A 27,008-nucleotide genomic window follows, 5' to 3' on the forward strand; every position below is an offset into this window, starting at 1 on the left:
GAAAGATGAAGAGACCATAATTGCAACTGCAAAAGAGAAGTATTCACATGAACTGTTTCACCATTGTTTGTGCATGTAAGTTGAAAGAGAAAAGTGGCACAATGTCTGCGGATGTGTAATCATTTGTTGATTGTTGTAATAATTATCTCTCAGAGCGTTCTAAATTGACAGAGGAATCCGAGTTATACTTCCAGCATCCAGCACCATCATTTACCATGACTCACATAGTTGGTGATGAGGAAGAACTCCAGGCTGTTTTAAAAATGGCATCTGAGAAATATGGGTGCAGAGATGTAATGTACAAGAATACTTTTCAGTGGGGAAGGAATGAGCAGCAGCAGCAGCGGAGATAGGCCGGGCACAATGTATGAAGAACTTCCTCCTCACTCGTACAAAGCTGTGCTCGAGGCCTTCTTCAGAAATGTTCCATGATTCAGGCTCCTTCTGTTTCTGTGGTCGTGGCTTCAACCCTATCCCTGCAATAGCCGGAGACATAGCAAGAAGCAGCAGGGTCCTCCTCGGCACAGAGTCATGTAGCTCCTGTTGTAGTACCCTGCTGAAACCTGTATCAGAGGGATTGTGTTGCAAGCTAACGAAAAATGATTGCACGATTAACTGAATACGAGGCAACACAAAGTGATTCAGAAAGAAAAACAATTGCAACATGATCTCTTAGGGACTTTATAGAATCAGGACAGTGTTAATAACGTTTAATATACAATGATCTCTATGTGCACATGTTCATAAAATGCATGACAACAGCTGAAATGTCCAGTCAGTAAAAGGCACATACAGGAATAACACAACACCCTGGCCCTCTGTATGCTTATAGAAGGTGTACTGTACTGAGGGTACTGACAAAGCAGGTTTCATTTATTGGCTGAAGTGCCGTTCCTCGGTCAGCTCAAACTGAAGGAGCATACTGAACGTGGCCTGACCTCCATCATAATCCCGCTGTGACGAAGGTAACTTCGTCACTATGGACTGACGGCTTCAGGCCGGGTAATATTGCACTTTATTAGCGTGATTGCTGGATTGTGTGCACCTAGTGCCCGGTGTTGTCTCCTCCCCCCTCACTTGTGTCTAGTTGCTGATTAGTGTGTGTGTGTATTTAGGCTCTGTTTCCCTGTCTGTTGAGAGGCAGGGAGTGTGTGTGAGATCCTGGTGGCTGCAGGCTGGGATCACGTGAACAGCAGCAGCAGGATTGAGGCTGTGTGTAATGTGTTCATGTTTTAATAAATGCCCACACCGGGTTATATTTTTGGACGTTCTGCCTCTGCCTCCTTGCTTGGTCTGGGCTGCTCAACGGTCAGCTTCACACCCGCTGTGCACTGAGAACCTAGCTTGACAGCTTGTCCTTGTGGTGTGCCAGAAACTTCACATTTACCATTCAGAAAAGGTGGGCAATGTCCTCAGAACTCCTCTCCCCACAGTTTGAACCACGAGTGAAGATGGGAAACCCCTCCCACTCAAGAATCTGCTTCAAAGATTAACACAGCAGTGCACTCCAGTGACATGGAGAATGTGAGAAGTAGTATGAGAGCTAAATTAATCAACCAACATTTGTATTTCCAATCCGCAATGTTCTAACTTTGCTTGCCAATAAATAACAGGGACAGTCATTGTAAACACGCTTATCTTTGTCATCGTAAGCTTTACATGCGTTCCCACACTTCAACGTTTTTAACGTTTTGGAACGTAATCAATGAATTGCACAAGTTAACTGGGACAGAGGGTCCGTGGTCTATAGCCAGAGGGTCCCTGGTCTATAGCCTTTTATAATTACAGTACTGTATATAATTAAGTATTAAAATAGTTTTATAATAATAATTATTATTAGCAAGATCTTTGAGCTGTTATCACCACTTTGTTCTATTATCTAATATATGTAAAAAATTCAAAACGTACATGTTTTTGTTTAAATTCTGAAATATTAGTAAATATCAGTAGAATATCTGAAATATTTAGCCCATTGCATCTGACCATTAGAAAACAACATAATATACTGTATGGTGAACAACTTAGCTGTATGAGTTGAGAGGAACAAATGCTAAATTATAACAATGTTAAAACCTTAAAGCATACACAACTTTGAATGCTAAAGTACAGTAGAGCAAAGCAATTTAAAAAAAGATTAAAATACACACACACACACACACACACACACACACACACACACACACACACACACACACACACACACACACACACACACACACACACACACACACACACACACACACACACACACACACACACACACACACACACACACACACACACACACACACACACACACACACACACACACACACACACACACACACACACACACACACACACACACACACACACACACACACACACACACCCTCCTCAGTGGTTATACTACAACAGTTTTCTCTCAAAGTTTAGCAACAGATTAAGCAGCATCTAGCTGTGTTGCCTTGTATTTGAATACATTTGGTTTTCCCCTTTAGAGAACCGTCTCTCTGCAGACTCCGATCAGACTGTGGGGGCGCTCAGGGTGCTCCAGTCGGGACCCTGCCCTGGACCCTGCCCTGGACCCCACTCTTCTGCTTCCTCGATGTTCTGCAGACTCGATCGCCTCACAGGTGAAGGAGCTGAGGTCGCCGCAGCTCTGCAGGTGCAGCAGACCGGCCCTTCTCCTGGGGGGGCGAGGGAACGTCTGGGAGTGGCTGCCTGCTGCCTGCTGGGAAGGTTTGGGCTGCCCGGGACCCATCTCTGAGTCTGTGAACACCTGAAGGCAAACAGAGAATACAGAGATCTACAACAGCACAAACTACATCCTCCTAAAGTATCCAACATTTCAATCAAGTCCTTTTTTAAATAGTTTGAAAACACAGTGAACATTAAAAAGAGCATTTTATTCAGGACATCCAGGTTATAGTCAGGACCAGGGTTTCTGTTATCTGGTAATAACTGTTTATTTCTGGTAAAAAGGGAATGTCGCTAATAAAATTGTAAAATAAAAATACAAGTAAAAACCTATAAAATCTATAAAAGTAAATAAAGCAATATAAAAATAAATAAATAATGAAGATTCAAAGACCAATAAAGTAGGGTGTCGCTAATAAAAAGCAAATCTAAAAAGATGTCTCTTTAGCTGTCGTTTAAACATGTCCACTGAGTTGGCCTCTCTGATATTTCCAGGTAGGGTGTTCCACAGTTTGGGAGCATGGTGGATAAAGCGGCTTCACCTCCTACCTGTTCTATGTAGCTGGCGCAGCGTACCGCCTCCTCCATGTGCTCCTGGTCGGACTGCAGGACGGTCCGGATGCTGTCCACCAGCTCCTGCACCTCGGGGGTCAGGCCCTGGGCGGCCGGCTGCTCCAGGATCCTCCTGACCAGCTGCTGTGTGTGTCGGTAGCTCTGGTAGTCCACCATGGAGGAGGGCCGTGGTCTCCGGGGCGTCCTGCTGTCGGTGTGGCCCCGCCGCAGTGTGACCTGGCCCTGGGTGCTGACAGCCAGCGTGGGCTGGGTGGTCTGTGTGGAGGAGTCTGTGGTGTTAGGAAACGCAGCGGGGGGGGGCGTCGCTGCTGCTCAGCACTGCAGACATAAGGGGGGGAGAGGTCAGCTTCTCCAAGTATACATGTACTGGTACCCAACTTAAGCAAATTATGGGATATAATAAGGGAATTCCTGGACTCAAATCAACAAGACTGCCACTCTTGTGATAACAGACATTATTGGACCCATAAGGTTCACTCTGGATATTTGACACCCAGTGAATATTCTGGTGAACAATATGTAGGCACTTGCAATTCAATATTTGGCCATTTCAGTTTGACCAAATACAGTAACCAGTGTTGGGAAGTGTTGGGAGTAACACGGAGTAATTAGTCTGGAACGCAGTAATATAACGCATTACTGTTGGTTCAGCAGTAATTATGTAATGGCTGAGAAAACGGAGCAGATATGTCAGGCTCAGCAAACATCGTGGAGGACATGTTGCCAGTTTCATTATTCATCCATGTGGAATCGCCATCTTTCAGAAACATATTGATAGCAGGGCCGTATCCAGGATTACCTACATACCGAGGTCCACACAGTATGTGGTGTACCCCCCCGAGATTTTTGGGATTTTCATGATCTAGTTAGGTGCTTTTTAAGTCCTGTGGGGATCACATTTCATTCTGAAATTGTATATATTGTATAATATATGTGTGTATATGTCCGCATCTGTAGCCTGTTATTGTCTCATTATACCGCACTGTGAATGAATTAAAGTAAATATATAAGTCGTCATGAACACATCTGTCCATCAGACAGAGGGCTGCTGTGCCTCCTGTCATCATTAATGGACGTCTCTTTAAAATGACCGCTCAGAGGAGAGGAGTTCTCATTTCTCTAACCGCCTGCTGCTTCCCCTCCTCTCTCCTCGGTTCCCCTCCTCAGTCCTCCGCTCGCATCTCCTGTGGGCGGCACCAAGTCTCGAGGAGGGGAGTCGAGGATAGGAGTCGAGGAGGGGAAATTTGAGTATTGAGAAACCTCTTTTGAAACATATCTGTTCCCGGAAATGCATCCACGAAGGAGCCGTGGAGGAGCGTGGAGGACCCATCAGTGTATCCTCGGTTATAGCTCCTCCAGAGAGCCTCCTCGACGCTCGATCCTCGAAGTGCATTTAGAGAAATTAGATGTCCTTCAACATGGCGCGCGCCGGGTCACTACCGGAGGACCGAGGGTTCGAGGAGGGGGATTTGATGAAATGAGAAAGGGCCCGGGCTGCGGTGGTTTGTTGATACATGTCGTCTTCTTCTGTTTGCTTTAACCGAGGCTACGTAGCTCTGCAGCGCCCCCATCGTCAGTAAATGGAAGTACTACAAAGAACCCCGTTTAGTGCCGTTATTTCACAAGTGTAGTTATACACAGCTCGGAAAAAATTACCGAGGTCCGGACCTCGGTGACCTCAATGGTGGATACGGCCCTGGATACAGGTAACGCGGGGGGGCGGCCGCCATCAGACAGGAACACTTGAAGCTACCTGGACCAGAGTTCTGATAACTGAGCTACAGAAAACATGATGTTCAGACAAAGAGCAGAAACAGAGCTCTGTGATCAGTGCTGTCCTTATTAGATTAAGGATTTGTGCTGATCTGGCAGAAATAAGGTTTAACTTTATATTGTTATTTGTCATTTGATTTATGGTGCATCTCTGGCGATGTTACAGAGTAATCAAAAAGTAATGTAACTAGTAGTGTAACTAATAACTTTCAACAGTGAGTAATTTAGTAAAGTAAGGGATTACCTTTTTGAGTAACTACCCCAACACTGACAGTAACACACCTTTTGTATGCACGTTTGGTGTTAAAGTGGTTGGATAGCTTTTAGATTATATACTGAATAAATGTTGGTGGACTTCTATAAATCCTCCAGTAAAGATGTTGAATTAAATGTCTTACTGATGTCCTTAATAAATAAGTTAATCCTTCAACATTTGTATACCAACTTCCAAAAATGCGTAATTCCAAATGAGAAAAAAAGCCAACCTTTAGCAGCAATGTCTATCAACACCGGGTCACTGTTGGAGCGGCGCATCCTTTCTTTCCTCCGGTGGCTCAATGCTGGGGAGGGAGGCTGCTGCTGAGGAAGAGGAAGAGGAGGCTGGAGCTGAGGCTGGAACTGGAGCTGAGGCTGGAACTGGAGCTGAGGCTGGAGCTGAGGCTGGAGCTGAGGCTGGAGCTCAGGCTGGAACTGGAGCTGAGGCTGGAGCTGAGGCTGGAGCTGAGGCTGGAGCTGAGGCTGGAGCTGAGGCTGGAGCTGAGGCTGGAACTGGAGCTGAGGCTGGAGCTGAGGCTGAGGCTGGAGCTGGAGCTGAGGCTGGAACTGGAGCTGAGGCTGGAGCTGAGGCTGGAGCTGAGGCTGGAGGTGGAGCTGAGGCTGGAGCTGAGGCTGGAGCTGAGGCTGGAGGTGGAGCTGAGGCTGGAGGTGGAGGTGGAGCTGAGGCTGGAGCTGAGGGCTGGAGGTGGAGCTGAGGCTGGAGGTGGAGCTGAGGCTGGAGGTGGAGCTGAGGCTGGAGCTGAGGCTGAGGCTGGAGCGGAGGCTTGACACGCAGAGGGACGCCTGGTGATGCTGATACCACTCGGGGACTTCTGTCTGAGACTAAATAGAAAAAGATCAACACACTTGGTTTCAGAACATTTATTTACAATGAAACAAAAGACTTGGTGAATGGTCCTACTAACAAAAGTAAAACACATTCCAAAAGATGTGGTGTTGTGTTCAATACGTTTCTGTGCATGTAAATGGTTCCCTCCAGAGGGCGTTTCTCTCCCAAACAGCTTAATATGTTTTAAAGGTCTCCTATTATACTATTTGTAGGCATATATTATAGATATATCTCTCTGAAGGTAAACATCAGATAATTACAAATATATAAAAAACATGTCTATGAAGTGTTTTGCTCAAAATACCAAACAGATCACCCATTCTAGGCATGCCTCATACCCCTCTATTTCAGCCCCGTTACGGCCCGTCCACACGGCAGCGTGCGTTGCTTCAACGGAGACGATTCCCATTCACTTTTAATGGGGTGATGTCACGCTTTGCCTAACTGCATTGTGGTTCCGTCGCGTCGCTTTGCCTCCGTTGCTCGCTTCGAAAGTTGAGAAAAGTTCAACTTTTCAAGTGTTGACGGAAGCGCCAGCCAATCAAATAATATGCCAGTACAAGCGCTAGCCAATCAAACCACGTGCTTGTGTGTCCAGGGCGGGAGATTAATGTGATTGGTTGTTGGTCGCAGGCCAGATACGCCCACCGGCAAGCTTCAACGCACGCTGCCGTGTGGACGTACCGTAAGAGAAACGCTGATTCTGGGTGTAAAGCTTTATACCATTTTAAAAAAAAACTAAACTAAACGCTGCCGTGATTAAACGCCAGATCATGTTCAAAACTATTATTATTTCTGAAACAGTATGGAGCTCAAATGCTTCTTTTCTTGCAAGTTTACTACAAGGTGAGTTCCTTTTTTTATTTCCTGCTTTTTTATACATACTCTCTCCAGTACAGGTTAGCTCTGAGTGTTAGCAATGCTTGCTAATGTAAACACAGACCATATTACGTCCAAAACACGTTGCGCATTGTTTCTGATAGCGAAGTTTCTGATAGGGCCATGGGTGTAAACAGGCCCGGACTGGCCATCGGGAGGACCGGCAGGTTTTTTTATGTATGTATTGTGAATGCAACGCTGCGCAAATGTGGGTCTGATTCTGCCTCACAGAGGGTGACTGGCTGTCTACATGATGTGGCCTGCCGACATGGCCACTTTTATACAGATCATACTAATGCCCTCGATTGGTCTCTGTGTGTCATTCAAGCTCGAGAGGGTGTGTATGTGTGGCGCGAGCGAGCGAGAGAGAAAGCGCGCGCACCGGTTACGTGTATTGTTGTTGTTAGCATCTGGTGCTAGCTAGCTGCGCTAACGGATATAATGAGCTGGCAACAAGGTGGAGGAGAGTCCTCTCCTGTCAGACTGAGAGACTGATAACTACAACTCAGGTGAAGTAAAGGACTCTCTGAGTGTTTAGATAGTTAACTTAGTCTAAGTTCTCTGTGGGTCTCAAACGGTTTGGTCACCATTTATGTAAACACATATTTCCATTTGAAGGGGGAGTGATTAGTAAAATATGGATGAATAATAAAAACAAAATGTTGACTAGGTGAAAAAAGGTAAGATAAACTTTAAAACTTGTTGAGAGCTAAAACTAGTATTTGCTGCTGCCTCAAAGAGGAGCAGGGGGAGAGGAGGGAGACAGGTGAGGCTGGTTCAGGAGCACAGACACACTCACAACTATAAATGAACCAAAAACAAATAAATAAACAACTTTCAATGTTTTTTCATATTGGATATGGTATGTTATTGGTTATGGCCATGTTCTTATGATTTTATGATTATTTAAATGTATACGGTTATGTTTCATATGGGTGTAGTCTCTTTATTTCCCCCTCAAAGTGCACCAGATTGATGCATTTAAGTTCAACATTTAAAAAAAAAATCTTACCGGGGGAGCATGCCCCCGGACCCTGTTAGAGGATTTGAGGTCCACCTCCACTTAAAATATGTTCACATGGACAGGTTCCTAAATAGATTTGCAAATTTTTTTTAAATAGTAACCCATGTCCATATGTTTATTCTGGGGCAGTAGATTTAAAGTTTAGGGCTCTCACTATGGGCAGCAACGCTGTAGCCTACAAATTGACAAATAAATCCAGAAAGATGGCACAAAAGAAAACTGGTAGTGGCCTGGCTGGGTGTATAATTCCCGGCCTGACTTATTGTCCCAGTCCGGCCCTGGGTGTAAAGCCAGCCCACATTTTAGTAATGTCGTCATGACGCAGCTAATCTGGATCAGCTCCGTTGTATCCCCGTTTTTTAGAGATTTGGGTATGGAGGAAAAGAGAGAGGGTTTTGTTTTCTGACAGTTTGTGAGTTCCCTTACACACCGGGGACACATATTTATGTGTAAAAGACATCAAAAAGTGCATTTTGCATAATAGGAGAGCTTTAATTGAGTTAGCCTGGCACAAGAAAACAGCTTGATAGTAGGATACAGCAGGAGTTACTGTACATGACACTGGAGAACCACTGTCACAGCGTTTTTGTTCCCCCTGATCATCCTATCAAAGGGCAGTACAAAGATTGAGAGCCGTTATCAGCCAATCGACACTCGGCCTGGTGTGTAAGTATGTCCTACCTGGATCACTGGCTTCTGAGGGAAAGGCCGTCGTGTATATAGTCAGCTCTGTCAGTGCAATCTCTGTCTCCTGGGAGAAACACACATCCACACACTGCTATAGTTATGACCACTAGTGACAAATGTACCTTTATTCTTCACTGATGGAAGAATGGTCGGTTCTTGCAGTAACTCAGTTTATAAATTGAGAAAGACCTGGGATGCTGGTGGGATGAAGGAAAGGTTTGTTATATTATTATATAGTTGTTATGATGTATTGGATGGATTATTGTTCTGTAATGAGATCTCATAGTTGGCACATGGAGGAAAAAAATACATTTTATTCATGTATTTCTAATATTGTATCTTAGTGTGTACATCACAGGTAATTTTTTTACCACACCTGTGTCACCTTCAATGTTTGAAGACAATAACCAAAAGTTATGTTGAGAAGATACAAATCTCAGATGTTGCAGAGTTTGTAGCTTTGACAAAAATTCAAGATTGACTGTCATGGATTTTTGTATCTAAAAAAGTTATTTTGTTTAGAGCTGGACCGATATACCAGCCTGGCTGATATCCTCTTATTGCAGATATTTCAGTATGGATGTATGCGAAACAAATATTTGAGCCAATAAGTTATCATGTCAAACATCCAGTCTTCGTTGGCCTTTAGAGTAAAGGAGGTTCATTTGGAGTGTACCTGTATGACTGCATTGGCAGAGCTTCCAGCAACAACCTCATATGGAGGTGGGGGGTCCAACGGACAGAAGACCTCCACCCCTTTGATTCGAGCACCGTAGATGTGAGGGAGAGGGATCACACTGTCCCCGAGGATCCTGAAACAAACACACAACAAACTAGTTATCATGTGACACATAGACACTAAAACTAGAGTAATAAAGATGTATGTGTGTGGGGGGGGTAGTTACCTGCGGGCCAAGCGTGGTGTGTACGAGTAGAAAGTGGAGAAGTAGGAGGGGGGAGGGGCTGGGGCCACAAACTCATCTGGGTCAGGGACCTGAGCAGGCTCCTCCCTCTCTTCAGCTGTGGCCCTTTGCTCGTCCTATCACAGAGCAGTGACATCATACACCATGTTAAAGGTTATAGAGTGGTGCAGGAATGAGTCCTACAACTCGAAAATGAGTTAGCATTTTAGCAAGTCCTGTTTGCTTTTCTCAAAGTCAATCTTTCTTTTTTGTTTTTTTTGGTTAGAAGACTGAATATTTTAAAGTTGCAAGATGAAATGCATCAGTAAATACTCCACTGGAGAAGGTTTACTAACATCATCAACCCGAATATAGGCGGGGGTACCTGAAGTCTATGATATAGTTCATTTTTAAATCGTTTTATTTTTTACTTCTGGGAATTGCATTTATGCAACAACGATCTTACAGTATAACTGGTGTTATTACACGGCTTAGTTGAATACTCGATTCTGATTCAGAGGTTGTTAATACTCTATAACACACCACTGCAAATAAGGAGGTTAAAAGACAGAGCATTTGATGTCAGATAGATCAACAGAAGAAGACAGACAGGAAGTAAACAATAAAGGGAACAGCAGAAGAAGACAGACAGGAAGTAAACACATTTGGATGTTTCCAAAGAGTAAACTACGGTGCCAGCCCAGTAGGTGAAGGCCAACATGAGCCTTGCTGCTGCCTGTAGTGAGATCGTACCATGCAGGGTGTCCTCGCCGTGAAGATCTGCAGGTATCTCAGCGCAGAGGCCATCAGGCACACAGCAGTGGTCAGAGCGTTCAGAGCACACAGTGCAAACAAGACTTTCTGAGAGAGAAAAACACACCATCAGATTAGACACAGAAAAAAAAGAAACCTGAGAAGAAGAGTGTAGTACAAAACGATGACTGATGAGCAGCATCATATCTCACTCTGTAGCGCTGGTGATTTACTTCACTAGATGCCGGTTCAGATCCCGCCAATGGTCCTTCACTCATGTCATCCCCTTTAATCTTCTCTTTCAAATCGATCTCAGGAAAGGTAGGAGCGTTTTTTTTACCAGGGGTTTCCCTATTTCGACTTCCCTTGGACCTTACTTTCATCAGCTCATTTTAGTCAAAATAAGTAACCTACAGAAATGTGTGTATTTTTGTTAACCTTCACATAGCCTAACATCTGAGGAGAGTGCTGTACATCACTATATGCTCATTAACGAGCTGATGTCAGATCTCAGGATGAACTAACATCTTGGATGGTGATTTTTATCCTGTAAATGTTTCTGTATAATACATGAACTCTCTCCAATTTTAGATGTGTAAGTAGTATATAATGTAATTACTCTGTTTAGTGTCTGGGCCCCTACTTTAAAGCTTTGGATAGTTGATCAGGGTGTCCCATTTCATACATCTCTATTGTGTGCTATGACTTTTTAAAACTTACAGCATGAACAAATGAATTAAATTAAATTAAATTGCAAAAAAGCAGATAACACCTTATAGTCTCCGTCTGATACAAAACATTACATCAGCAAAGTAACAGTGAGTCTCCATCCACAATTGAATTGAATTTGGATTTTGGGGCATGTCCATAGCACAGGTACCGGAGTGTTATCAACATTTCCAGCAGGCTGCACAATCTTTTAAACCAACTATAGGAGTGCACTTGAACAATAAACTGGACTGGGCGGACAACAGGGATGCTCTCTTCAGGAAGAAACAACCAAGTTGTTCTTCCTGAGGAGGCTCGGGTCCTTCAATGTTTGCACAAAGCTGCTGCAGATGTTCTACCAGTTTGTGGTAGCCAGTGTGCTATTCTTTGCTGTGGTGTGCAGGGGGGGTAACACCAACAAACAAAGACAATCTGTTGTGCCTGTAGCCATCAGGCTCCACAATCAAGGACTAACCAAGTAACCCATCACAAATAACCTGCACTGAATATTATTAATATTTGCTAAGTATTCACATACCACTTTCACCCATAATGGTACCTGCACATTTCAATGTATATGTTTAACTCGCTCACATACTGTATGTGTATACATTTACATTTGCCGGATCAGAGTTTAACTCTTATTTATTTTTTGTCCTTTTTTCTTACTGTTAGTATATGTTTATTCTTTATTTTTATTATTGAATTGTTATTCTTATTATCCCTGTGTATATTCCCATCTGTGTACTATCTGTGTTTCTTTCTTATTCTGTTGCTGCTATGACACCTGAATTTCCCTACGGGGAACAGCAAAGGTCCATCTTATCTTATCTTACAAAAGGCAGGTGGGGTTCGGTCATTATCAAAAAAACGTCTGGCCAGATAAATGAGAAAACACTGTAAGAATATTTAGCTGGCAGTGTAACCGGCTGCAGAAGCACTACGACAGCACAACCTCTGTGCATATACTGTAAGTGTAAATGTATTAAATATATGTTCCTACTCAGGATGTGTTCACTCATTAGCTCACAGGCTACCTTGAGCAGGATCCTCATGGTGCTGCAGGAGTGGGCCGGGTGGAGCTCCAGAAGCTTCTCCTCAGGACAATTGGAGCTGGGGGAGAGGGAGCAGCAGTAACACACATCTCCGGCCTCACTCTGAAACACACAAACACACACAGGGTGGAGCTTAATATCATTTCAAACATTTCTTAATTCATGACATCCCATCAGGAGCAGACACCAATTATACATTGAACACAGAACCACAGTCACTGGAATTTGATTATGGAACAGCATTGGAAAAAGTATGCAAAACATAGACAAACGGTAAATAACAATCATGGTACTTGTAGTAAATAAAGAGATCAAATGAAAGTCAAGTTGAATGTCCTAGCTTGCTAAAATAAAGCATTACATACATTTGTACAGGTGGATAGGCAGTCATCCATTAACCAATTTCCTTTCTTATGAAACAATTTCACAATGCTCCACTAAAGTACTTTTTACATTTCTGTTTGTGTCCAAGTTATACAAAGAAGATCCACTAGGGAACTTAAGAGGAGCTGCTAGTGTGCTTTTTAACTTTAGACAGAGCCAGGCTAACAACTGTATGTCCTGACTGCACTCTATGAAAGGTGAACATATTTTCAGAAATGTCAAATATATTAAATGTATGAAGTATAATAATGAAGTATGTTTGTGTAACACAGTGGCTTCAGAAAATGAGCGTTTTCAAAGGAAAAAGGTCAGTATACTTTCCTCTACGATCAGAAATATGTTTTACTTTTCTCTGTATCCAGGTCAAACAAAGAAGAAACATGTAAATCAGTGATCTTTAGAGGAGCTGCTCGTGTATTTCTGAACTTATTTCTGGAAAGCTAGCTGTTTCCTTCGGTTTGCAGTACTTGTGCTAAGCTAGGCTAACTACGTGATGACTAAGCATACATGCCAACCTTTCCAAATCCAAAAGAGGTAGGTTTGCACGTGGCAAATGTGCACGCCCAAACGAGGTAATCAGAAGAAATGGAACCCCAGTAATTACATGTATAAACCATGTATTTAACATATATTGCATCATTTTCAGAAAAAGTGGTAGTTTGGTAAACAGTGACATCAACGACATGTCTGGTCTGTAAAATGCCCGAAAAGTAAAAGAATGGGAGATAAATCTCCCAAAGTCTCCACATTTTATTATATTTGTAATGAGCTTCTGGTCCTCTTTCAGTTGAGACAGTGTAGATGAAGGATGTGTTAGGATGTAGAACTCCTGTGTGAACATTGGATAAAGCCAGGTTCATATTCTTGTTTCATGTTGTTGACATATTAGAGTCAAAGGTTTGCACAGAGCGAAATATCTTTGTGTTGCGCCACAAATCAGAAAATACTGCATTAAAAAAGTCATTTCCTGCATTTTTCTACTGATAAAGTGTGATATAAATAATGTACAGGCTTTCAGATTGCTGGAGTTCACTAAACAGAGACATTAACGACATGTTTGGTGTTGAACATGTCAGAAAAAGTGAAAGAATGGGAGATAAATATCCCCAAATCTCAAAATGTTATTATATATTGTGTGTGTTTGTGGGTGTTACGTGCTCTATGTGTTTTCTCTGTCTCTGCTGCGCAGGTACACCTGGTCCGCTCCTGGCTCCGCCTTCCCCAGGTGTCCTGATGACATTCAGCTGGGGATGACTTAAAGAGAAAAAGCTGGAGGAGAAGGGGTCTCTTTTCCCGTCCTGAAACCAAGGGAATACGACCGTGGATTTCCTCTCACCTCGTGTGGATTTATATATATTTTGCTGTATTTATTTAGTGTGAACTCTGGAGGATATTAGTATAGGTTTTTCGCGGCTTTGTTTCCTTCATTCATTCAAACTTCCTTCCTTCCCAGTAGGCTGTGTTTGGACCTTTGGGTAGAGGAGGGAAGTCTGGGTCCTACTGGCCCAGGCCCCCTTCTTCTTTTTTGGTTTGTTTTACGATCCTCCAGACCTGGTTCCTTATTGCCGGGAGGCATGCATGTGAGTTACGGCTGTGCTGAAAATAAATGCCCGTCGATAACTCAATTCTGTGTTTGGCGTGGTTGTTTTTATGTTGCAGGTCTTCCCACGAGCCACTACCGCTTGGTAGAGGGACGGGACGTAACATATGGGGGCTCGTCCAAAGGCTGTCTCGGGCAGGTGCCGGTGTTCTTTCTAGAACGGCCCTTGACAGCATATATATTTTGCTTTGTGTGTGCAGTGTAGGGTGGCTAGAGTGATAGCCTGGCTGGTTTCAGTTTTGTTTGCTTTTTTTTTTTCTCTTTGGAGTGAGTTTAGGTTGGATTTTTGCACCATGGAGTTTGAGCTAGAGGGGTTTGCTAGTGGTCCGACTCGGGAGAAGTCGGACGCCTGTAGTAAAGCCCAGCTGGAGCTAATTGCAGGCAGATTTAACGTTGCAATTAGCAAACGGCACAAGAAGCAGGTCATCAAGGAACAGCTGTTGGCGGCACTTGAGAAGGAAGTGTTACCGGAGGAAACGGGCGCTACCTATTTTTACATTACATTGCATTTAGCTGACGCTTTTATCCAAAGCGACTTACAATAAGTGCGTTCGACCAACAAAATACAACTTGAAGAAAACAGAATCATATAAGTACATCAGGTTTCATAGAGCAAAAACATTTCAAGTGCTACTCAACTGGCTTTAGGTAAGCCAGTCCTTTATTAGTATATAAGTGCTTTGTTAATAGTTCTATCGCTCGAAGTGGAGTCGAAAGAGATGAGTTTTCAGTTTGCGCCAGAAGATGTGCAAGCTATCTGCTGTCCTGATGTCAATGGGGAGCTCATTCCACTATCCTGGAGCCAGGATAGCAAACCCACGTGTTTTCGCCGTTGGGAACTTGGGTCCCCCTCGCAGCGAGGGCGCAGCGAGGGGGCAGCGAGTCGTTTGGCTGATGCAGAGCGTAGTGCACGCGCTGGGGTGTACGGTTTAACCATGTCCTGGATGTACGAAGGGCCAGATCCATTCGCAGCATGGTAAGCAAGTACCAGTGTCTTGAAGTGGATTCTAGCAGTTACTGGAAGCCAGTGAAGCGAGCGTAGGAGCGGAGTAGTGTGGGAACATTTAGGAAGGTTGAAGACCAGACGAGCCGCTGCATTCTGGATGAGCTGCAGAGGTCGGATGGCACATGCAGGTAGACCAGCCAGGAGGGAGTTGCAGTAGTCTAGGCGTGAGATGACGAGAGCCTGGACCAGAACCTGCGTGGCTTTCTGGGTCAGCTGGGGACGTATCTTCCTGATGTTGTAAAGCGTGTATCTGCAGCAACGGGTTGTAGCAGCGATGTTTGCAGTGAAGGACAGGTTGTTATCTAGGGTCACACCCAGATTCCTTGCAGTCTGAGTCGAGGAAACAATAGAGGTGCCGATGTTGATTGTTAGGTCAAGAGTGGGACAATCTTTTCCCGGAAGGAAAAGCAGCTCAGTCTTGTCAAGGTTGAGCTTGAGGTGAGGATCAGACATCCACTGAGAGATGTCAGCTAGACAAGCAGAGATGCGTGCGACGACCTGGGTCTCTGAGCGGGGAAAGGACAGAATTAATTGGGTGTCGTCAGCGTAGCAGTGGTAAGAAAAACCATGCGGGCTAATGACTGATCCGAGCGAGTTTGTGTACAGGGAGAAGAGGAGGAGACCAAGAACAGAGCCCTGAGGGACCCCCGTAGTTAATTGACAAGGGTCGGACTCAGACCCTCTCCAAGTCACTCTGTAGGTACGGTCTTTCAGGTATGAGGTGAGGAGGGAAAGTGCAGAGCCTGAAACTCCAAGTTTTTGGAGAGTGCGAAGGAGGATCTGATGATTCACCGTGTCGAATGCAGCAGACAGGTCCAACAGGATGATGACAGAGGAGAGGGATGCAGTTTTGGCAGTGTGCAGTTCCTCCGTGACAGCAATGAGAGCAGTTTCTGTGGAGTGACCTGCCTTGAAACCTGACTGGTGCGGATCCAGAAGGTTGTTCTGATTGAGATAACAGGAGAGTTGTTTAAAGACAGCGCGTTCAAGTGATTTAGACAGGAACGGGAGGAGAGAGACAGGCCTGTAGTTTATAACATCTGACGGGTTGAGAGTGGGTTTCTTTAGGAGAGGGTTTACTCTTGCCTCCTTGAGACTGTTTGGAAAGTGACCAGAAGTTAGAGAAGTGTTGATGAAATGGGTGAGAAACGGTAGAATATCAGGAGCGATAGTCTGAAGGAGGTTTGAAGGGATAGGGTCCAGAGGACAGGTGGTAGGGCGGGCAGAGGTAATGAGGGTAAGAACCTCACTTGGAGAGAGAGGGGAAAAGGAGGTTAGTGTGTTGGTGGAAGGAGGGTCTGGTGACCCAGCGGTGAGTAAAGGTGAGTCAGAAAAAGAAGAGCGAATATCATCAACCTTTTTTTCAAAGTGGGTAAAGTCGCTTGACAGAAATGAGGAGGGGGGAGGAGCTTTTGGAGGGTCCAAGAGGGTGGAGAAGATGGAAAATAGTTTTTTAGGATTGGAATAGGAATATTTATCTAAAGATGAGGAAACCGAGGTAGCTCCGACAATGAGCGAGCTTCAGCTTCAGCTGGAGATACGTAAATTAATGATTAGAGAGAAGGAGATTGATAACAAGCTAGAAGAGAGAAGGAGATCGACTGTAATATCGAAATCAGGAAAATAGAGGAGGAGTCAAATCGAATGCTTCGTTTGAAGGAGCTGGAGGTATCGGCAGTGTCGCACCAAACTCAGCAGTTGGGATCCGCACATTCTCATGAGTTTGATGTGGGTAAAAACACCCGATTCATTCCAATGTTCAATGAGAGGGACGTGGATATATTTTTTATTCTTTTCGAACGGGTTGCAACAACCTTGAAGTGGCCTAGGGATGTGTGGACTGTGATGCTGCAGTGCGTTCTAACGGGGAAGGCTCAGGATGTATACGCTGCATTGTCTGACGAGGTCAGCCGGGATTATGGGCAGGTGAAAGCAGCAATTCTGCGCGCTTATGAGCTCGTGCCAGAGGCGTATCGTCAGAGGTGTCGCAGTTTCAGAAAAAGGGATTCTCAGGCTTATGTGGAGTTCCCTCGTGAGAAAGAGGGACTATTTGATCGGTGGTGCTTGTCGACAGGGGTAAGATCTCTAGAGGACATGAGAACATTAATGCTCATGGAGGACTTTAAAAACTGTTTGCCTGACAGAGTAGCCACATACATAAATGAACAAAAACCTGTGAAACTGTCTGATGCTGCGGTTCTGGCTGACGAGCATGTCCTCACTCACAAGTCTGTCTTCGGTGGGAGGGTTATCGCGCAGGCCCGGTTTTGTGACAGCAAGGTCAGGGAAAGCTCCGCTAACGTGCAGTTACAGGGCAGCATGTCAAGAGCTGTGGAGGAAAATGCGAGGGAGGTGAGTTGGGGACCCAGAGATAGCCCAGTGTGTTATTTCTGTAAGAAAAGAGGTCATATTGTGGCGAATTGTTATGCGTTGCGGGATGAGAAGAAGCCTGTAAAGACGGTCGCCTAGGTCAATACTCCTCAACCGGGTGCTCCTAAATCAGAACTCGAAGTGTTTGCTCCGTTTCTTATGCAGGGAGTGGTGTCTTCGCTTGGGAAGAACAACGGGGTTCCGGTTACCATTTTGAGGGATACAGCAGCATCACAATCTTTTATCGTGAATGGTGTGTTGCCCCTCTCGGAGGAGTCTGCTGTTAATTCCGGTGTTCTTGTGAGGGGGTTGGGGATGCAATATGTAGGTTCACCCTTGCATTATATTCACCTGGAATCAGATCTAGTTACAGGTGATTGTCGGCCTTCGGTCATGTTTTCCTATCGAGGGAGTAGATCTGATATTGGGGAATGATTTAGCCGGTGGCAGAGTGCTAGTTAAGCCGGAGGTGACTGCGGTTCCTGTGGGGGAATGTTCAGATACAAATGTCCAAGATGATGTCCATAATGTACGTTCCTCCTGTGTTGTCACCCGCGCCAAGTCCAAGGGTGGGGGTGAAGTTGACGATGAGGTGGATCTGTCTGACAGTTTTATGGATATAGAATTAGACATGCCAATCAGTGACCCTCCCCTGCCCCAGCGGCGTGACGGTGGGAAAACTTATACGGTAAAAATTGGTGCTGTGCCTGTGGCACGTCAGCAGCTGGTGTGTGAGCAAAAAGCGGATGCAGAATTATCATTGATATTGGAGGGTGCGGTTTCAGAAGGTGTCGCTGGCTCTCGCGGGTACTTTGTTAAAGACGGGGTGGTACGACAGGCGGGCTAAGGACAGAGTGTTTGCACCAGGAGATAAAGTGCTAGCTTTGTTGCCGATCCCTGGTTCCAGTTTGCAAGCCCAGTTCATTGGCCCCTATGTTATTACTAAGAAGGTCGGTGACCGTGACTACCACATCGCTACTCCTGAACAGGGTCGTAAGAGCAGGCTTTGTCAAGTTAATATGTTGAAGCCGTACAACGAGAGGGCGAAAGCGCCAGGCTCGAGCAGGGGCTTAGCTGATGATACTGCCGAGTCTATTGTTCTAACAGGGGAGCTGTCCGGTGCTGATCTCTATAAACCTGTCGCTGCCTGTGTGGTGGCGCTGTCCAGCCCTGGAAATGATGCATCTGCCACCTCTGAAGCTCCGGTTATTTGGGGGGGGGGGATGAAGACGTTGTGGTCCCGTCGAAGGCGGTGTTACAGGGGAGGCTGCGAAATTCAGAGATCCTGGTGAATATCGAGGCTCATTTAGCGCACTTACCTGATACGCAGCATTCAGACCTAGGTGAACTGATCTTGTCCAACAAGCAACTGTTTTCGGACGTACGTTCCTGCACGACGGTTTTGGAACATGATATTGATGTCGGTGACTCACTGCCGATTAAACAACACGCATATCGGGTGAACCCTGACAAACGCTGTCGATTTAAGAAAGAGGTTTATTATATGATTATGAACGGGATCGCTGAGTACAGCCTAAGCCCGTGGAGCACGCCTTGTTTACTGGTGGACAAGTCGGATAAATCCGATCGCTTTTGTACAGACTTCCGGGAAGGTTAACAACGTGACAAAGCCCGACAGCTATCCTTTGCCCAGAAGGGAGGATTGTATTGACCAGGTTGGCAGTGCCTCGTTTGTTACCAAGATCGACTTGTTAAAAGGGTATTGGCAAGTTCCACTAACTAGCCGCGCTAAGGAAATTTCAGCGTTTGTGACACCAGATAATTTACAGTACACTGTCATGGCGTTCGGGATGCGCAACGCGCCAGCAACTTTTCAACGGCTCGTTAATATTGTGCTGTCGGGTCTGTCAGGGTGTGCGGAATATTTGGATGACATTGTGGTTTATTCAGAGTCATGGCAAAAGCACAGGGAACAGTTGGCGGAGGTGTTCGAGCGTTTGCGCAGGGTGAACTTAACTATTAACTTGGCAAAATGTGACTTTGCTCAGGCAACCGTGGTCTATCTGGGAGAAGTGGTTGGCAACGGGGAAGTACGGCCGGTCCAGGCCAAGGTGGAACCAATCCTGGCATTTTCTGCTCCGGCTTCCCGACGTGACTTCCTTGGGATGACTGGGTACTACAGAGGGTTCTGTAAACATTTCTCAGCTGTTGCTGCTCCGTTAACTGATCTGTTAAGCCCAAAAGTTCATTATGTGTGGTCTGAGCACTGTGACCATGCTTTCCAGCAAATTAAATTGCTGATGACTAATGCTCCGGTGCTTGTAGCGCCAAACTTTGATCGGCCCTTTAAACTAGCAGTTGATGCAAGTGAATTTGGGGCTGGAGCTGTCTTGCTGCAGGATGTCGATGGGGTGGAGCATCCAGTATCATACTTCTCAAAGAAATTCAATCGACACCAGCGGGTGTACTCCACCATCGAAAAAGAGGCCCTGGCTATGGTTCTGGCCTTAAACCACTTTGAGGTGTACGTTGGGTCATCGAACATCCCTGTCACTATTTTTACCGATCACAACCCCCTTGTGTTCCTGCAGAGAATGCGTAACACAAACCAAAGGTTGATGCGGTGGAGCATTTGTATGCAAGCCTTCAATGTTGAGGTCAAACACATTTGTGGCAAGGACAATGTGTTGGCTGATGCATTGTCGCGCTTGTGATATGTAGCCTGGTTGCTGGGTGGACTGACTGGTGGAGCACGTCTGTCGACTGAAAGTCGATTGTTGTGATTGTTTTGTTTTCTGTAAAAAAAAATATATACATTTAAAAAAAAAAAATCACTAACTCATGGTGGGGGTGTTACGTGCTCTATGTGTTTTCTCTGTCTCTGCTGCGCAGGTACACCTGGTCCGCTCCTGGCTCCGCCTTCCCCAGGTGTCCTGATGACATTCAGCTGGGGATGACTTAAAGAGAAAAAGCTGGAGGAGAAGGGGTCTCTTTTCCCGTCCTGAAACCAAGGGAATACGACCGTGGATTTCCTCTCACCTCGTGTGGATTTATATATATTTTGCTGTATTTATTTAGTGTGAACTCTGGAGGATATTAGTATAGGTTTTTTGCGGCTTTGTTTCCTTCATTCATTCAAACTTCCTTCCTTCCCAGTAGGCTGTGTTTGGACCTTTGGGTAGAGGAGGGAAGTCTGGGTCCTACTGGCCCAGGCCCCCTTCTTCTTTTTTGGTTTGTTTTACGATCCTCCAGACTTGGTTCCTTATTGCCGGTAGCCATGCATGTGAGTTACGGCTGTGCTGAAAATAAATGCCCGTCGATAACTAAATTCTGTGTTTGGCGTGGTTGTTTTTATGTTGCAGGTCTTCCCACGAGCCACTACCGCTTGGTAGAGGGACGGGACGTAACAGTGGTCCTCTTTCAGTTAAGACTCTGTAGGTGAAGGATGCTTCCGGAAAAGACCAAACACTGGATGTCTTTCAGTCGCCAACATGTGTTTTCGAGACACTGATCTTAACGGGGAAATCCTGCAGGACTCAAATGCCTCGTCTCTGTTCCCCTAAACTCATTTGGGAGTGATTACTGATTATCAGTCCCGGGGGACTGCGGCAGGCTGGCTTGACTGTTAACGCTGCCCTTCCTCTGCACGTTGTTTCTCTTGTTGAAATAAAATAAATCTAATTATAATGTCATCTGCTAAGGCAATTTAATTAATTAATTAAATAAACATCTAATACCATTAGATATTATTCTTTGACCAAACTCTCTAAGTGGCTCCAACACAGTTTATATACAAAATGACCCTTTTTGGGTAACTGCAGTTTGGCTTTTGTGGAAAACAAACAACAGTAAATTAATGTGGAGGCAGCTAAGCAAAAGAAAGTGAGTTTGCATTACAATCTATTTGCTTAAATTATCTTTCCAATAATGGGATTTTATTTATGTTAAAGTATATATTTAGTGCATTTATCTTTTCCCCAATACCATCTTCCTTGTGGCTGTTGTAAATCCCGGACAGGCGGACAGCTTTCTTAACAAAATTGCATGACTTAAGTATTTCCAGAGAAACACTGTTAACATGTCTCTGCATATTATTGCACAATCCAAAAGCTTTAGAACATCAGGGAACTCGTTTATAAAGGGATATACGCTCAAAAAATGGCGTACGCCAGTTTCTACGCAATGTTTGCGATTTATAAAATACTAACTTGATGGGAAAATGTTCGGTCCTCCACGCAAACTCTAACCCATGCGTACGCACTAAGCACAACAACGGGAGAGACGAGAAACTGCGACACCGTTGGCAGAAGGAAGAATGGAGAGAAATATGTGGCAATAATACCATAAATAAAATGTTACCTCTCATTTATCATATATGAAGAATTCATTTTCAAACATTGATTAAAGCCAATCTTAAAATGATTAAACAAACGCCTGTTTGAGACTCCTCAGTGCACACAAAAACATAACTTGGAGAAATAAATAAATACGGATATGTTATTTAAAACCACCCCGAATATGTTGTGTTAATGTTATGAAATGTTTTCTCATAAATGATGCGGTAAGCAGGAGGACAGAATTACTTTAAACTGACGCCGTTTAGCATTTCTATAGGTTGTATACGAGCATGGTTTTATATACTATCATGTTTAATCGTGTTTTATGCCGTTTGCCAAGACTTGATAAGTCGCTTATAAAACACAGGAGGTATGGAAACTAAGAACATCATATGTGGTAAATTGTACAGCTAATATAACACAACACATTAGTTGTATTTCCTCTAACTGGTGGATATAGAGTTGCTGCGGGGGGGTTGAGACGCACAGGCTGCAGTGGAGACGCTGCGCACAGCTGATCGACAGCTGGAACACAAACCACCAAATACAAAAACATAATTCAGATCCAGTCGTCATGACTCCACACCGGGGGGATTCCCCATTCACTTCTTACAGTTTCTCATCAAGGGGGGGTCTCCTGTCCCCGGTACAAACACACTGCCTGAGGAAGGCTATGTGTATTGTTTTTGTCATGAACCTTTTTCGGACCACTTATTTATTTATTTTGGTGATGATCCGACCTCCATGCTGCTACTCTGGTTCAAACTGCATCCACCAAACAATATGATTGATCTCGACCTCCCCAAAATAACCAAAATCTGACACGGTGTGAGATGTCTTTTTCAGCTGTTCTGTCGTCATTTCCTGCTATCTTCTTCATAAAGTCAGTCAGAATGAATGGGCGTTTCTTTGACTATTTATAGGCAAATATGGGCGTTACGTGAAGCCCGCAAAAGCTGCACCGCATTTCGAGTCGGTTGTGATTTATAAAGGGAAACCGGCGTAGGAAGTGCCGTACGTGCCCATGGTGGTGGTGGGGTTATGGTATGGGCAGGCGTATGTTATGGATGACGAACACAGATCACTCAATTCACAACATTACCCTAACCCTAACCCTACCCCTCACACCAGATACTGACTGGTTTTCGGACCCCCCCAGACCCCCCAAATAAAGGAAAACTGCACGTTTCAGAGTGGCCTTTTATTGTGGCCAGCCTAAGGCACACCTGTGCAATAATCATGCTGTCTAATCAGCATCTTGATATGCCACACCTGTGAGGTGGGATGGATTATCTCGGCAAAGGAAAAGTGCTCACTATCACAGATCTTTTCAGATTTGTGAACAATATTTGAGAGAAATGGTTATTTTGTGTATATAGAAAATGTTTTAGATCTTTGAGTTCATCTCATGAAAAATGGGAGCAAAAACAAAAGTGTTGCGTTTATATTTTTGTTCAGTGTAGGTCCTGGTCCGTATAGGTCTGGGTCCGGATCGCGGTGCGCCTGTTGCCGACCCCTGTTCTACGGTATTGTTATTTTATAGTTATTTGTTAATATAACCCAATTTGTGTTCTTTGAAATTGAAAAGGATATCGATTGTGTTTGTTACTTTCGTTGCAGTTGTATATGTCTTAAGTGTAATTTGGCTTGGCTTCCTATTTATGGAAATGCTTTTATTTTGAAGGAGAGTTAGCGCAGTTGACAGGAAGTTGTTGTTGCTATGAAAACAACGTGACGGAGATTAACGGAGAAAAGTCATATCTACATATAAAGACGGAGAAAGTAAATGATAACATTTATGGTTAAGTGTTAGCACCCCCCGAAGAGGCACAAGCTCTTACGTTGATATTGGAGATTTCAATACATTACATTTGAAAAAAAAAACGGGAAAAAACGAAAAAACAAACAAAACGAATATCCGAATAACAAAATTGAAACCCGAATAGTACTCCAACGAACGAATATTCGGATATTCGGGTACAGCCCTAGTGATTATCCTGCTGGACTAAACATGTAAGTATCATTAACAGGTGGGGGCTACAGATATTATTTCCCACAGTATTCTGAGGGAGCCCTTGTAATGCTAACTTCCGGATCGGACAACAAAAAAACATCATCAGTGCACCACAATATATCCTCCTCCAGTTAACTAGTTCAACTGGTCATATATCAAACTAGTAAGCAGGGTTTCATTGCATTCACTGCAGAGAGCAGCAGAGACAGCTCACCAGTTGGCAGCTGGTCATACTGGACACCAGCTGGGCTCCCTGGCAGCACAGGATGAATCCAGCCAGGTTAAGGAGCACACACACCACAGACAGCAGGACAAACACATTGACCTGGAGATGGAGGGATGGGGACAGGGGGTGGATGAAAAAGGAAGGGAGAATGGATTATTGTGGTGCTGTGGACATATTCTGTAAATCAAGACAGAATAAACATGATGTGAACACATGTTGGGAGATAAACAGTTGCTGTAATGGACCATGTACAAACAGGGAGGTGACATGACATTATCTTACTAAACAGTCCAATTCAAATCATCAATAGGATAACACTTTATTGTCAGATCAAGTCTGACGTCACCACAGCAGCTCCATTTGGAACATCAAACAAGGACAAATATTAAGACACGATACTCCTATCCTTATGCTCTTTCACAGGAAAGAGCAATGTTCAAATGTATAGTAAATATATTTTAGTAATGGTAGTACTGATACTGAAACCCGGTATTAACCGGTCCCCGGGGCTACATTTTTAAAGACTGTGGTATCGATATATTCCGACTTTATCGGTTTTGTTATCAGTACTGGAGAAAAAAAGAAAATATATGTCATATTTATTATTGCTACACAAACGTTATATTGCACATTTTATTTCACCATCTGTTTCTAATTTGTAATAAGATTACAGAATGTGTCTGTGATGCACTTGCACTCATTTAAATCCCTACGCTACTGCTCCTTGCCATACAATTAGACAGAGATCTGAAAGAGACAATGGTAGAGAGAATAAAACGTTATAAATTGTGGTTAACCTTCACAAGGATCAATGTGGATGATGCTTGTTATCAGAACTGCGATAAGTCGTTTGCTTGCAAGGGTGGACCCATCTTTTGAACATCTGGCAAAGGTGCACCACATTCAGACTGAGAAATGCACAGTTTTCGACTGTCTATCTTGTATCTCTGTTTCCCCGTCTAGAATTACGTGAGAAAAGTAAAGTACCGGATAGATAAGCAGTCAATAGGATAACACTATTGAAGAGGAGCACCGTTAAAATCCTAACGATACCCATCCCAGTAGGAGGTAAAGAATACGTCCACATTAATCCAGTTACATTTTTAAAGGCCTGTAGTCCTACAACCAGACTACAACATTTGTTATAAAAGAAAAAGAAAAAAAATCATTAATTTTGTAATGAGAAATGCAAAAACATCCATCCCTCTTATATCATAAATGATATCCCAAATGAGATGAGAAAACTCTAAAATGGTATTAGGACAACTGTACGTTGACAAAATGTTATTTAGCTGTTGTTGTTGTTGTTGTTGTTGTCGTGTGTTGTTTGCGGCCCGGATTTCCTTCACACTAAAGACTTTTTGATTTTGGGAGTTGACCTCCAGTGTTCAAACGCACGAGAACAGGAGGACGTCTCTATCAGTTTAGATTCAACACACCCTTCCGCATGACGAAAGCATTGAGGTATTTCCACGTGACTGCGTCATGGATGAACAAAGAGAACGTCGCCGCCCCATAAACACAACTCTCAAGTAATATCAAGTCCAAAAAACAAAACAATATGAGGCGCCCAATTTGATCAACGTCATGTTTATGAGACCACAAATAATTAGCTAACTACCCCTCCCCACAGTCCCTCTCCCTCACTTCCTGTCGCTGAGAATGTCTATTTTCTGCCACTTCATATTGGATTATAACATTAAAGTAATGAACGAGACTATCAGAAGCAGCTTTAATGGCCAAGTAAATGTTCACCCACATGAAATAAGGGCAGGCCATACAAATAATGGTATTTTATGTAGCTACATCGATGCGGGAGTACGCAGTGGGTTGGGTACTGAAAAACCATAGAGGCCACAACGTTCCTGTTGACATCACCACTATCACAACTGCATTAATAGAACCGTCTGCTGTTGTCTGTGAAAAATTATCTGAAGACAGTTACTAGATATTTCGGAAGTTTTAAAGATGGACTTGTTGAAGAACACTCCCATTACATCATGGTGCTGCTCTGCTGTCACACATCTTACTTTGTTTTAAGCATCATACACAAACATTAATAACTGTTGGTGAGCTCTCCCAGTCTCTAAACATGTATTTACATCCACGATTTAATGGAAATTCTAGAAGACACACAACTCATTTCATAAGAATCCTTAAGAACTTCAAAAATGTTCAAAAAGCAAAATAGAAATTCCTTTTACAACACACTGACTGAGTCAGCCACTCTAGTGTTAAATATGTTGCTACCATGGTAACCGCCAGCATCACTAAACTGACCATAACAGAAACCTTGAGGAGAAAGAGGTGATCGAGGTGGAGGCATCTTTTTGCCACAGAATGCTGTTCCATATTCTTCCATATCTGTCTTTTCTTAATCTACATCTGTCCCCCCCCACCTCCCGAAGGAGCACCGATGAGGGGAGGGAGCCTGGAAACCTGCTGACCGTGGCCCTGCATGGAACATGGTTGGACATCCCTAAGTGACTGGACTTAAATGTAACGGCAACACAAACATTGTAACCAATGCAATCACTTCTTTGTATAAAGAGCAAAGAGCAAATATCTTACCAGCAGCAGCATGGGTCTTCTCCATGTTGTGAGGCCTACGATGCCGGACAGAATGACCTGGAAACACACGGTGGAAAATGTGTTAAAAAGGGAAAATTGATCACCAATATATTTATTTATCCTTAAAGAGTACCCTAAGACTATCATGTTCAATGTGTTGGAGCGTCAGCTAATAGAAGGTAGATAGTGATTTCACTATGTTGCAGAATTAAACAAAGGAGTCCAATCGAAGCATTTCAGAAAGAGAGGGAGGGGTGGGTGTAACTAATTATTATTACTACTGACAAATGTAATCTGACCTCCGCCCTTTGTTGCATTTCCTCTGTCCAGTCCCTTTTCAAATGTTCTATCCAATGAAAAAGGTAAAATGTAAAAATGAAATTAAAAAAAGAAGGTTTATT

At 44.0% G+C, this 27,008-nt stretch overlaps 1 protein-coding gene across 1 annotated transcript in view; it reads right to left on the reverse strand.

Annotated features, from left to right (window-relative positions):
- Positions 1-2,258: 2,258 nt before the first annotated feature.
- fam189a2 (family with sequence similarity 189 member A2) overlaps positions 2,259-27,008 on the reverse strand; it is a 29,654-nt gene continuing 4,904 nt past the window's right edge. The window contains exons 2-12 of the mRNA XM_034199275.1: positions 26,608-26,664; positions 24,025-24,135; positions 12,121-12,240; positions 10,376-10,483; positions 9,626-9,759; positions 9,397-9,532; positions 8,715-8,784; positions 5,969-6,123; positions 5,511-5,925; positions 3,229-3,560; positions 2,259-2,761 (exon numbers count right to left, since the gene is read on the reverse strand). Coding sequence (XP_034055166.1) covers positions 2,477-2,761; positions 3,229-3,560; positions 5,511-5,925; positions 5,969-6,123; positions 8,715-8,784; positions 9,397-9,532; positions 9,626-9,759; positions 10,376-10,483; positions 12,121-12,240; positions 24,025-24,135; positions 26,608-26,664 — 1,923 coding nt within the window. The 3' untranslated portion in view covers positions 2,259-2,476. The remainder of the gene's footprint in view (positions 2,762-3,228; positions 3,561-5,510; positions 5,926-5,968; positions 6,124-8,714; positions 8,785-9,396; positions 9,533-9,625; positions 9,760-10,375; positions 10,484-12,120; positions 12,241-24,024; positions 24,136-26,607; positions 26,665-27,008) is intronic.

Source organism: Gymnodraco acuticeps, unplaced genomic scaffold (genome assembly GCF_902827175.1).
Source record: "Gymnodraco acuticeps unplaced genomic scaffold, fGymAcu1.1, whole genome shotgun sequence".
NCBI lineage: Eukaryota > Metazoa > Chordata > Actinopteri > Perciformes > Bathydraconidae > Gymnodraco > Gymnodraco acuticeps.